Source organism: Vulpes vulpes, chromosome 8, assembly GCF_048418805.1.
Source record: "Vulpes vulpes isolate BD-2025 chromosome 8, VulVul3, whole genome shotgun sequence".
Taxonomy (NCBI): Eukaryota; Metazoa; Chordata; class Mammalia; order Carnivora; family Canidae; genus Vulpes; species Vulpes vulpes.
In genome coordinates, this window is record NC_132787.1 from 105,784,202 (window position 1) to 105,796,729 (window position 12,528).

Consider the following 12,528-nt stretch of genomic DNA (forward strand, 5'->3'; position numbering starts at 1 on the left):
TTTTGTGTAGGTTATGAGTTAAAGGTTGAAATTAACTTTATTTTCTATACGTATATCACTTTGTCTCAGCATTGTTCATTGCAGATACCATCTTTTCTGTATTAGCTTGCAGCTCATCTGTATGTGTGGCTTGGCTTCTGGACTCTATTCTGCTTATTGATCCATGTGAGTAACCTTTCAGAGGCTGTACACGGTAGAATACTGACTTGACTTTCTCCTTATTTTGCCTTCCCCTCTGTGTATACTCTCCAAGACCCTATATGCTTTTATGCTTTTTTGTTTTATAGTGTTCCATGTATTTTTAAAGTTGTTTCAAATATTACATAGAAATACAAAGACTACAGACTAGCCAATAGTATGTGTTTGACAGAGCAAAGTTTCGAAGTTTCAAAACTAAGTATAAATACCTGATTTCAAGACCTAAGTATAAACAAACAGAGTCTGGGAAAATATAGACAGAGGGAGAGGCAAAATAAGAAAGCAGTAAGTTAGAATACAGACATGCAGACCTTTCCTAAAGCTGAGTGACAACCAAGGTCATCTGGGCTCATGCACCTTGGAAAGCAAACAGTTTAATTTGATTTAAGCTCAGTAAAACAATTATTCATTCGTTCAATTTTGTATTTACTGCCATTAGGATCTTGAACCTTTGGGTGATGTTACCTGTTTTCCTTATTTGGGAAGAATTCTTTTTCATTTTCCCTCAGCATTTCTGGTTCATTAATCCCATAATCCCTGAGCTCTCTGTTTTTTCCAGAACAGTCTCTACTCTGTAGCTGTCTCTAAATGAATAAATATTTTAGATGTGATTTCTCTCTTTGAAATGAAGCAGTAATTCAACATTTATATTTCAACAAATAAGAAAATGTTCTGTTCTAGAACTCTTCAAATGCTGTTGCTTTAATTTTGTTATGAGTAATAATTACATCATGGCGCTTTTGGCTGCAAAGAGCAGAAATCCCAGCTCGTGATGGCATAGTGGTGTGAACAGTATAGAAAGTATAGAAAGATTTACCTCTCAAAGCAAGAAGTCATGAGGCAAGGCAGCTCATTTTGGTTAATTCAGCAACTTGGTCTTAATGAGGGCATAAAAAAGCTCTACTTTTTGTTCTACTTTATTTTGCCATCCTAGTGTATTGACTTTGTCCATAGGCTAGCTTCTTTTTTAAGCTAACGGTGGCTGCCGTACTTACAGGCATGACAATAGCAAGGGTCATACTTCAAGAAGGAGAAAAGTCTTTCCAGAAGCTCTGTGTCAAGTTTCATTGTCCAGACCTCAGCCTCATGCCTCCCCATAAACCAGTCAGTGGCAATGAGGACAGAATCATAGTTGATTTGAGTTAGAATCGTCAGGATCCCTGTGTGTCTACCTTTTGTAAGTGACTCTTGTATTGTCACAGGTAGGAATCATTAAAGGGATGGGGCCATTATTACATCTAGGTCAGTTCTGCCTGGAGCTGATTTGCATGTATATTTTTCTGTGTGAAGGCATTCAGTGAAACTCATACCGTGAGCATAGCTCTTATGATAATACCACACACATACACATTGGCTCGTATGTCTGCTTTCCTCTGCTGATGTGTGTGTGAAAAGTCAGAGGCTTGCCCCATCACTTTGCCCTGCGATCGAATGCAGAAGAAAATAACAGAAGTTTAATGTGCTTTGCCATCACTTCGAAATGCATTTCGGTTGCAGATAATAGGGGAAAAAATCCGCCACCTGCAAATTCATTCTGGCTTAGGTTGTTCAGAGCCAGTGTAGCAGCTCATTGTGTCATTAAAGAAGCAGGATTCTTCTCTTGTTCTTTTGTGCTATCTTAGCCTGTTTGCCACCTCACGGATGCAAGATGGTTGCTACAACAACCATTACATCTGTTTTCTGGGCAGAAAGAATTCAAAAGTGAAAAGCCACACCAGCTGTCTATCCCCTTTTTTGTTTTCAGGAAAACTATCTAGCACTATACATTAGAAATACATTGTGAGCCACAGATGTAATTCTGAATTTTCCAATACTTGCAGTTTAAAGAGGAAAAAAAAGAATATATTTTATTCAATATGCCCAAAATATTATCATTTCAAGATATAGTCAGTGTAAAAATTATTAATGATATATCTTAAATTCTTTGTGAAGTCTTCAAAAAGCAGAGTGTGTTTTACAGCTATGGCACATCTCAATTTAGACTAGTCACATTTCAAGTGCTCCCTAATGACATGTGGCTAGTTGGTGGTACCCTGGGAAATGTTGGCAACTAAAGGGGCTTTCTGGGGAAGAATGATGCATACATATACATATGTAACTTTATCGTGAATTTTACTAATATAGTGGATATATAGTACATAATTTAAAAATAATAGTAAAATAGACAATACTCTTCATTGTAAATTCCACAGAGCCAGTTGATTCTCACAGAAAGCTTTCTTTGATTTTTGCCAAACTCTTACAGCTCACCTGGGGTTGTACTTCAACCATGATTTGACAAAATCTCAGATTACAAATAAATGTGTGGTAACCGTTCAGTTCAGTAAAGAAGTTGCTTATATCATTGACAAACAAATGGAATTCTATTATGAATGTTGGTTTGTTGGTTGATATTTCTGTTTATGTTAATGAGTAAGATGAAAATCAGACAAGGAAGACGTATGTTGGAACTTCACCCATCTGTTTATGTGTGAGCAGCTTCTTTGCTGCCTCAGTAAGAGGTTTTACAGAATGGAAGACTATTTCCTCTTTCTTTCTTGTTCACAGTACAGTGGCTCTAGATAGTCATGACACCTTTTTAAAAGTTTAACGTGCATTACTAGCATTTTCTTCTTTATTCCCCCACCCCCATCGTTTTGTTCATCATTTTAATTCTCATTCAGGTCAGTAAACTGCCCCATAAATATTTTAGGCCTTGAGGATCATTACAGTTGCTGTTGCAACCATTCAGCTCTGCTGTTGTAAGGCAAAAGCAGCCACAGACACACATAAACAAATGAGCTTGGATGTGGCCAAATAAAATGATACTTACAAAACCAGGCAGGGAGTGAAGTTTGGTCTACAGCCTATAGTGTGTTGATCTTAGTTTAAATGATCAGGGAGGCTTATAGTGATTTCTGGTTTTTATAGTGTAAATGCTTCTACCACAGTAGCTTTGGAGTGATTGACTTGAAGTCCCTGAGTGGGGGTTGGGAAGAAATGCTCAGGAGCTCGCCATTATAGGGTATTTCCATCGTGCAGATGCAGGATATGTGAATAGCATCAAGAACACAGAAAACAGATGATAAGAAGGAACTGAGAAGTGGTGAGTTTTGAATATTTAATGCCTTTGTAATACTATTATTTAGCTTTATGTTCACATTTAATTTTTAATAATGGCTATGTTTAACAACCAGTTTACAAAAATTCTTAAACCAACAGCTTTCATGAGCTGGTATGACCCAGACCTAGAACACTCTTGCCAGCGGAGACCATATTGGACAGCACAGATCTAAATCTTTTCCGGGAACCTCCGCAGACTTCCGCATCCATTTCCCAGGCAAGATCCGTGTGTCATGCCACCTCTAGTTGCAAGAGCACCTGGGCATTGAGTATTTATTAGACTTTTCGCCTCTGTGATAGAGGAAAGCAGGGGACAATGGAGACAGAAATACACATGGAATGAGTCAGCCTAGAGTGTCCACTACAGTTTATCTAGAACTTTTTCCATAATGTATCAGTATATGTTTATATAAACACAAATGTGTGTAGATAGATAGATACATCTGTGTAAGTGTTTTTAGTACCTAAGGTGGGATGATTCTTTAGTTCACTTTTTCTGCTTAATTGATTTTGTACGTACTTATAGATATCTCCTTATTCACTATTACTGAATTCTATAGTGGGGCTTTCTATTTATTATTTCCATTTATTTTACTTAATATCATATTGGAGACATTTAGTTGGTTTTCTGTTTATCATTAAAATACAGTGCTTTAGTGAGTATGTATAGATCCTTGTAAATATATGTAAGTATTTTTGTTTTTTTAGGAGAGTCCAGAAAGCGAAATTGGCAGTCTGTACAAATCCTGATGTATACTGCAAAAATCACTCACCAAAATAAGGGCTGGTTAAAATTTCATCCCCACCAACTGCCTTTGAGAATGCCTGTTTTCCCTACCCAAATTGGATATTGCCTATTTTTAAACTTTTGATACTGGACAAATATTATCATTTTATTTATTTATGTATTTATGTATTTATGTATGTATATATGTATGTATAGCACTTGGTGAGGCAGAGGGAGAGAGAAAATCCCAAGCAGATTCCATCTCTAGCATGGAGCCAACACAGGGTTCAGTCTCATGACCCTGAGATCATGACCTGAGCTGAAACCATGAGTCAGATGCTTAACCGATGAAGCCACCCAGGAGCCTCTAATGTGCTCTTCTGGATTATAATTATTAAGATTTCCTGATTGTTCCTTGTCTTGAATCTCATTTCATTTTCTTAAGTTTATGTTTTTTTAGTAATCTCTACACCCAAGGTGGGGCTCAAACCCATGACCCCGAGGTCAAGAGTCCTCCTCTTCTCCAGCTGAGCCATTTATTTTTCTAAATGGACTGACTTTATAATTTTTTTAACTCTATTATTTACTCATTCACATTCTCACCCATTTTCATTTGATTTCTTAATCCTTTTTTTGTTGATTTGTGGGATTTTTAAATTAAAGATAGTAACCTACTATACATAGTAAACAATTTCTGTTGCTTATTTAATGTTCTGTTATCTCTCCTATAGAAATTACCAGTGTTTATATAGTAAATATTTGTCAGACGTCATCTTCATGGCATTTTTTATTTTTGTCATGCTTAGGAAGATTTTTCCATGCCAAGATTTTGAGGATATTCCTTTGTATTTTATTTTGGTACTTTTTATTGACCTATTTTTAACATTAAGATCTGTTCATAATCTGGATTTTTGTATGTGTATGTGTAGTGCAAACCAGGAAACTATTTTTATTTCTGAAACGAGAGCTAAGTTTTTGATCTCATTTACCTCATTCATCCTTCTCCCACTAATTTCATATGCCAGCTTTAAAATAAACAAAAACTTCCAGTTGGATGAGTCTTTTTTTTTTTTTTAACTTTCTTCTCTCTGTTTGGTTAATCTTTTGATCTGTTTATGAAACAATACTACATTATAAATCACTCTGATGTGTTCTTTTATCTGCTGGGGTTGGGCAAGTCCTCCTCATCAAATGTTTGTTTAGTTTTCCAGAAGACCTTGAAAGTCAGCTGGTCAAGTTACACCAAAAAGTATTGTTAGGATTTTGATAGGGGTTCCAATATTAAATTTAGGGATTAAATTGAGAAGAGTGGATTTTATGTTATTTGAATTTTCAAAATAAGTCTAAAATAAAGTTCATCTATACTAACACAGACACTGCTTCTTTCCCACTTCAGAAACTGTCGTATGCTTTCCCTCACAAATTAGTAGTGTCTCAGGGCTGACAAAATATTGAGTATTTTGACAGATTTTTTTTAATATATATTCATTAAGAAAGGATCCTTTTCTCTTAGTTTGCTGAGAGTTCTAATTCTTACATGGTAATATTAAATTTTATTAAATGGCATTCTCTGTATTAATTATAACTTTTTCCCTTTGACTCATCACTGTGATGATAGATATTACTAGTCCTTTTATAGTGAATCATGCCTGCATTTCTCAAATAAGCCCTACCTGATTGAGGTATTTTATTTTAAATTACTATAAGTTGTAGCATGCTAAACTTTTACTAAGGAATTACTTCAGTTATCTTCTGCAGCATGACAAACGACCCAAAGTCAGTGGCTTAACAACAGTTTATTACTGTTTTTCTTGGTTTTGTATGTTGGCCAGACTTAGCTAGAGAATCTTTGCTCGAGGACTTAGGTGGGTGCTATTACATGTTGGCTGGAACTGTGATCATTTGAAAGCCTGACCTCTTGGCATCCAAGATGGTTCCCTTCTGGCAGTCAGTGTTGACTGTTGGTTGGGAGATCACCTGGGATTGTTGACCGGGAATGTTACCTCTCGATGCACATGTGATAGCTGGGCTCACAGTATGCTAAGGACAAGCATTTCAAGAATGAAATGGAGGAAGCTGCAAGACTTCTCATGACTGGGCCTTGACATTTCAAGAAGTCATTTTCATTGTATTCTGTTAGTAAACTAAATTATTAAGTCCAGCTCAGATTCAAGGGGAAGAGGATTATATTCCGTCTCTTGCTGTTCAGAGCTACACATGCACGGGTTATTGCTTGGGGCAGCAATCTTTGGAGACAGTCCTTTGGCCCCTAAAATTTACATCCATCTTGCATGTTCTCACTTCCTCTCAAGACCCCAAAGTGTCACCTCCTCACCTCCTTATGGCATCAAGTTTGACACCTCCCTCTGGTCATCTAAATCAGGTCTACTATGGATGAGGCTTCAGTGTCGTTCTTCAAATATAGCTCTTCTCCATGTGAGGACCAGTGCGCTAAATGGGGCAAGTTTTGTACCCCTCCACCCAGTAATGAATATACAATGGTGAATAGTGGTAGGATAATTATGGTAGATCCTTCGTTAAAAAGGGAGAGGAATGCAAATTGCTTAACAGTCTCTGGTACATAGCAATTATGAAGTCCATCGGGACACCCGTTACCTGTTCCTTGAGTAGTGGCCCCATCTCATCCCTGTGAGTTGGTCTCTGTGGCTCTTTGTCCACACCCTGAGCTGTCCTTCCTTTGATATAAGAAATAGCCAGATTTTGCAGTTGAACAGCTTTCTTAGTCCTGTACATACCAGTGGATAATTGGGGACAGAAAGATCTCTTCATCTGAACTTTCTCCCTTCCCCTCCAGTCTTGTACAACTCTTAAAAACAGGTGTGGGCGTCCTATGTCTCTATAAATCTCCTGCATTAGACAGACAGAAGCCACTCCCATAGACCTCTCCTAATCTCCTTTTACTGTGGCCTGAAAGTGCTGTGGGATAGCATCCTTCAGGTTCTTGAAAACGTTCTTGTCTAGCAGAGAGTCTAAGAGACATAACCTTAAGATTCTTGGAAGCTGTTGTTTTTTTCCTGAGAGGTTCTCTGAAGATGTGCCCTTACATCTTCCTGAGGTATCATTAAAGAGTCCTCTTGACTTCATCTTTACTGTGATTATTGTAAGAGTGTTTTGTGACTGGAAAGACTGTCCTGAGCCCTTTCTCTTTTTTTTCTAAATTTTGCTAAAAACCTGAATACTTCTCCTTTTTAGCTCATTTCTCTATATCCATACCTTGTCGTATGCATCTGAAAGGAACCAGTGAGTACCATGTTACCCAAGTTCCGTAGCTTCCAGTGACAGTTTCCTTACTGCCCTTCAGATCCTCACTAGCAATCTTCTTAAGGCCTTTACACGTCCCACCTGCACTCAGTCCTAAAGCCAGGGCTATGTGTTCAGATTTTTTATCATGGTAGTGCTTCATTTTCACTTACCAATTTCGGTTCTCATCCTATCACTCCACTAAACTATGGTGGCCTAAAACAAATAGGTATGTTATTTTACTAATGATTTTGTGGGACAGAAATTCAGGAAAGGTTCGACTGGATAGATCATCTCTTTTTGATATGGCATCAGCTGCTTCACCCACGTATCTTACTATCTGGTGTCTGTCTCTCCTAGACGGTGTCTCATCCTCCTGAGCCTCTGCATGTGGTGGTTTCAGGATAGTCACACTTCTTTTCAGGGTCTCAGGAGAGTCACAACTTCCACAAAGCAAGAAGTAGAAATCACCAGGCTAATTATGGGCCATGCCTGGAACTAGCAAAGTGTTATTTCTGCCATAATCTGCTGATCAGAGGAGCTGAAAGGCCAACCCAGACTCTAAGTGGATAGAAAAATAGACTCTTATTCATAACGGGGGTGGGAGGGGGGAGCAGGTCAGGTTGTCGAAGAGCATATGAAATGGGAGATGTTATGATCATCTTTAGGAAACACCATCAGCCACATGATTTTTAGAAATTATTTTGATTTGTCACTCCTGTGTGTGTGAGTATGTATGTGTGCTATTTTGTCAAATATGGTTATCAAGAGTATATATGTTTTGTAAAACATTTGAATTAGGAAGCTATCTCCCTCTGCCCCCTCCCAGGACTAATTCAAGTAGATGAAAATTACCTATTTGTTTAAAGTTTAAAAGATTTCTTTTTTAATTTTTAATTAATTTATTTGAGAGAGAGAGAGAATGTTGGCATGTAAGTCGGGAAGGGCAGGGAAAGGGAGAGAGAGAATCTTTAAGCATACTCCCCCCCTGAGTGGGAGCCTGAGGCAGGGCTCGATCCCAGGACCCTGAGATCATGACCTGAGCCGAAATCAGGAGTCTGATGCTCAACCGGCTGAGCCACCTAAGTGCCCCAAGTTTAAAAGATTTCTTTCATAAAACTGCCTGAATTGCCTATACCAGGAAACTTAAAATTTTAACAGTGTTTAGAAAGTCCTTCCCCAATTTGAGAACATTTGAATATTTATCCACATTTCCTATGTGTTCTGGTTTTTCTGTTGTACAGTAATTCTTTAGTTTCTCTAGAATTATATTGACTATTTAGATAATAATCCCTCCCTGCTCATTTGCATCACAGCCTTTATCATGTTCTAGAATTTCTGTTATTTTCATATTGATACATAAATTCTTTTCCATACTATATGTTTAATTATTGTAGCTCTGTCCCAAGCACCTTGAGAATGTGGAAATAAATGTTCACTAAATGTTCATACCTATAAAATGTGAGTAAATGCCATCTGATCCACACTAAGGATGTATGATTTTAGTCTGTTGAGAGCAAGTTTTTAAAATCCTATTAAGAATTTGTTTAATGTATAATTTAGCCAAAAATCTTAGGGCTAAATTGTGTTTTCTAAAAAGGAAGAGAAATAAATAGAAGAAATACCAATACTCACAGTTTTATACTTGTGAACATGACTTTCAAATATATAGTTTGATTCCTGGAGGTCTTTCAGAAGGAAAAAATTAATAAAAGCAGTAATTAGATGCATTTACCATTGAAGATGGTACAAAATTTACAAAAATAGACTTAAGTAGATACTAGTTAAGAGTTGTTACAGTTTATTAAAGAAAGCTATTTGTGGAATAGATCTAGAAATATTTAAGTTTTGAACCATTTAAATTTTGAATCATATGGTTAATAAATTGCTTTGAAATGTGTTATTTAACAAAATGAATCTTTTATTTTCACTAATCTAGTTTGTTTTTGTTTTCCAGATATTGTTTTGTGTTTGCTTTGGGATACCTCACAGTGTGCCAAATTACTAGAGTCTATATCTTTGATTATGGACAATATTCTGCTGATTTTTCAGGGTAAGATGAACACTTTGACTCAGTAGCCTGTTTTATCTATTCTAACATGTTGGTGAGAAGACAACATACAGTTGCATTAAGTAGTTCAAATGAAAAGTGATTGACAAACATTTTGGTTGGAAATTCCTTTATGAATTTAGATATTTTCTTTTTTAAAAAAATTATTTAAGAGAGAGCATGTGCACATGCACCACGCAGGTGAGCGTTAAGTTGGGGGAGGGGCAGAGGGATAGAGAGAGAAAGAGAGAGAAAATCTCCAGCAGAACCCTGAAATCATGACTCAAGCCTAAATCAAGAATTGGGTGCTTAACTGATGGAGCCAACCCAGGTGCCCCAAATTTAGACATTTTCTTATGAAGTGGTCTTTTATGGTTCTGTGTAAGTCACAAAAATAACCTGTCTTTTTAAGTTGACTTATATACAGTTTCCAATATGTAGCAATTAAATTTGTTGTATGGGATTCTGATAGTGGAAGCATTCTCTAACTTTATGGGAATTTCTGCCATCAGTTTTAACTATTGAAAGCCAGCTCCCTGGAGTTTGTGTCTTTGACTCTGTTTCTTTCTTCTCCTGAGAGTCTTTTGTACATTTACCAGCTTCTGTATAAGATCTGATCACTTCTTCTTGCTACTTTTTTTTTTTTTAAGATTTTATTTATTTATTCATGAGAGACACAGAGAGAGAGAGAGAGAGAGAGAGAGATTGAGAGGCAGAGACACAGGCAGAGGGAGAAGCAGGCTCCATGCAGGGACCCTGATGTGGGACTCAATCCTGGGTCTCCAGGATCATGCCCTGGGCCGAAGGCAGACCCTCAACTGCTGAGCCACCCTGGCGCCCCTTCTTCTTGCTTCTTAACACCCCCTGAGACTTTTTTTTGGACCAGAGGTCCTTGGCGTAGCGTTGTCTTCTGAATATCCTAGAGAAGACACTTGAGCATGTATTTTACTTGTGTGCATTTCACTTTTATGGAATGTTCTACATTCTTATGTCTAGTATTTAACTGAGTCATGGAAATAACTTCTGCCTTTTTAAAGTTCTTTCAAAGGGAAGGTAGTCAGTCCCTCCATGGTACTCTGTGTCCTGTAACAAAACTGATTAAATGTCTGCTCCAAGATAAATGTAGTTCAAGTTCCTAAGAGCTAACGTGCTCACCATCTTTATAAAGGGACCTCGGCTAAGGATGAACAAAGTGGAAAAAATAAAGTATATCATGGCATGTATGGAAAAAAAGGTTACTCAGCATTAGAAATGGACCAAAGTTGTATAAGCTTAGAGAAAAATTACTGCTATGGAACAAGAGAATTTTAGAAGATGAAATTTCTTTTCTCCTTAATGGGATCCAAGTAGATTTTACTTTTAAAAACTGATTTATTATTATTAAATATTGTATTTATTTATTTGAGAGAGAGAGAGTGCAAGCAGGGCAAGCAGCAGGCAGAGGGAGAGGGAGAATCAGACTCTGCATTGAGCAGAGAACCCCATATGGGACTTGATCCCAGGACCCCGGGATCATGACCTGAGCTAGAAGCAGATGCTTCACTGACTGTGCCACCCAGGAGCCCTTAAAAACTTATTTAAAAAATAGACTTAAATGAAAGGAGGCTGCATACAAAAGAACAAACACAACCCAGCCGAAATGAACTGATTAATATACTAAAAAAAACTCCTTAAATTAGTGATATATTGGGTAGAATAGAGAAATGTACCTGGAATTCAGAAAAGGAGACTAGATGCTGGCAATCTGGCTTATAAATAATAGATATTCTTGCAGAAAAAGAGCTAATGGACAGAATCAGTGAATATATTGGGCCATTAAAAATCTTTAGAATTTGAAGATGTAAGCCAGGTCACAGGTTGTCATTAGGGTATAATGAAAGTAGGAACAAGTTGTGAATGTTTACAAGAGTTAAGGCCACTTAGTTTAATCTTCCTGGGTGCAGTTACCCTACTGGTCTTGTTCATTGGGGGGGTATCCTTAGTGCTTAGCACATAGTGGTGTTAAATAGACACTGAATCAATAATAATACTACTTAGTAAAGAAGAAGGTAGAAAATACACCAAGAACAATGAGGGGAAATAACAATCACAGTGCAGAAAAACCTGAGCCATGTGGGTGAAGCTGTGCTATCTAAGAGATAAATTCATAGCTTTAGTGCTTGCATTATAATGAATTTAGAAATGAATTAAGCATTTAGTATGAAATTGAAACAAAAAGAATACTGTTGACTAATTCAGTCTATGCATGTTGATAACAGAAATGTTAACATTAGCAGCTGGAAGTTAACACTGTAAACCATGAATTTGCAAATTGCCTTTTTGAGTTCTCAGATACACTAGCCAAGTACCAGGTAGGGGCCAACCAGGTGAGGCTCTACCCTCCCACCACAACTGCTCTGTGTCTCTAGCTTATATTTTGGGATTCCATATAATATATCATTTAACAAATACTGTGCTGCTTATATTTTTAAATTGTCAGATTTCAAAAGTAATTAACATAGCTAAATTGAGCTCATGAATGTGGTTGGCATGAGTACAGATTTGCATGACACGGTGTTTCCTGGGTCCTCCAACCCCCCTCCCCCCTTTGGTTTGATCTTAGTAGTTAACTTTCTTATTTCTGGTACCTGATATTCTAAATTCTTGTTTACTACTAGTCTCTAGCTGGGGAGAGGCTAACTGCTATTAGAACAACAGCACAACTTCAGTGGCTCAGCATAATACATACTTATTTCTCAGTCCACTGAGGAGGGAGCCTTTGCTTCACACAGTCATTTAGGGAAGCTTCTTTCTTAGGGCTTCACCTCCTTCAGCATCTCAGGAATCCTCTTAGTGAACAGTGAACGGAGGCCCTGTTGATGAGCAAACGGAGAGTGCATGCCTCCTCACCACTGCTGCTTACTTCCTATTGGAAAGGACTCTGTACGTGGCCCACAAATTAGGGGGTAGTTTTGCAGTAAGAGCAACATGCATGTTTAAAATTAACTTTATATGACATGGCTTTAAGTATTTTGCTGAGACTTAAAATGTCATTTAAATATTTAAGTATAATTTAAAATGTTTATGTGGAAGAAAAACAACATAGCATGTTAAAGATGGACAACCTGATATAAAACTCCCAGTTTAATGTATAATTTTTATCCATTAGGAGGAAGCATTGACCATAACCAGTAAACTGATAAAGATTAGG

The 12,528-nt window shown here is 37.3% G+C and overlaps 1 protein-coding gene across 5 annotated transcripts in view; it reads left to right on the forward strand.

The window, feature by feature from the left end:
* Positions 1-12,528, forward strand: part of MBOAT2 (membrane bound glycerophospholipid O-acyltransferase 2) — a 122,906-nt gene that overhangs the window by 74,962 nt on the left and 35,416 nt on the right. For all 5 annotated transcript variants that reach the window (XM_072767745.1, XM_072767741.1, XM_072767743.1 and 2 more), the window contains one exon: positions 9,246-9,341. Coding sequence is in view for 4 of the 5 variants with exons in the window: in XM_072767741.1 (XP_072623842.1) it covers positions 9,246-9,341 (96 nt within the window). In the remaining variant the exon portion in view is untranslated. The remainder of the gene's footprint in view (positions 1-9,245; positions 9,342-12,528) is intronic.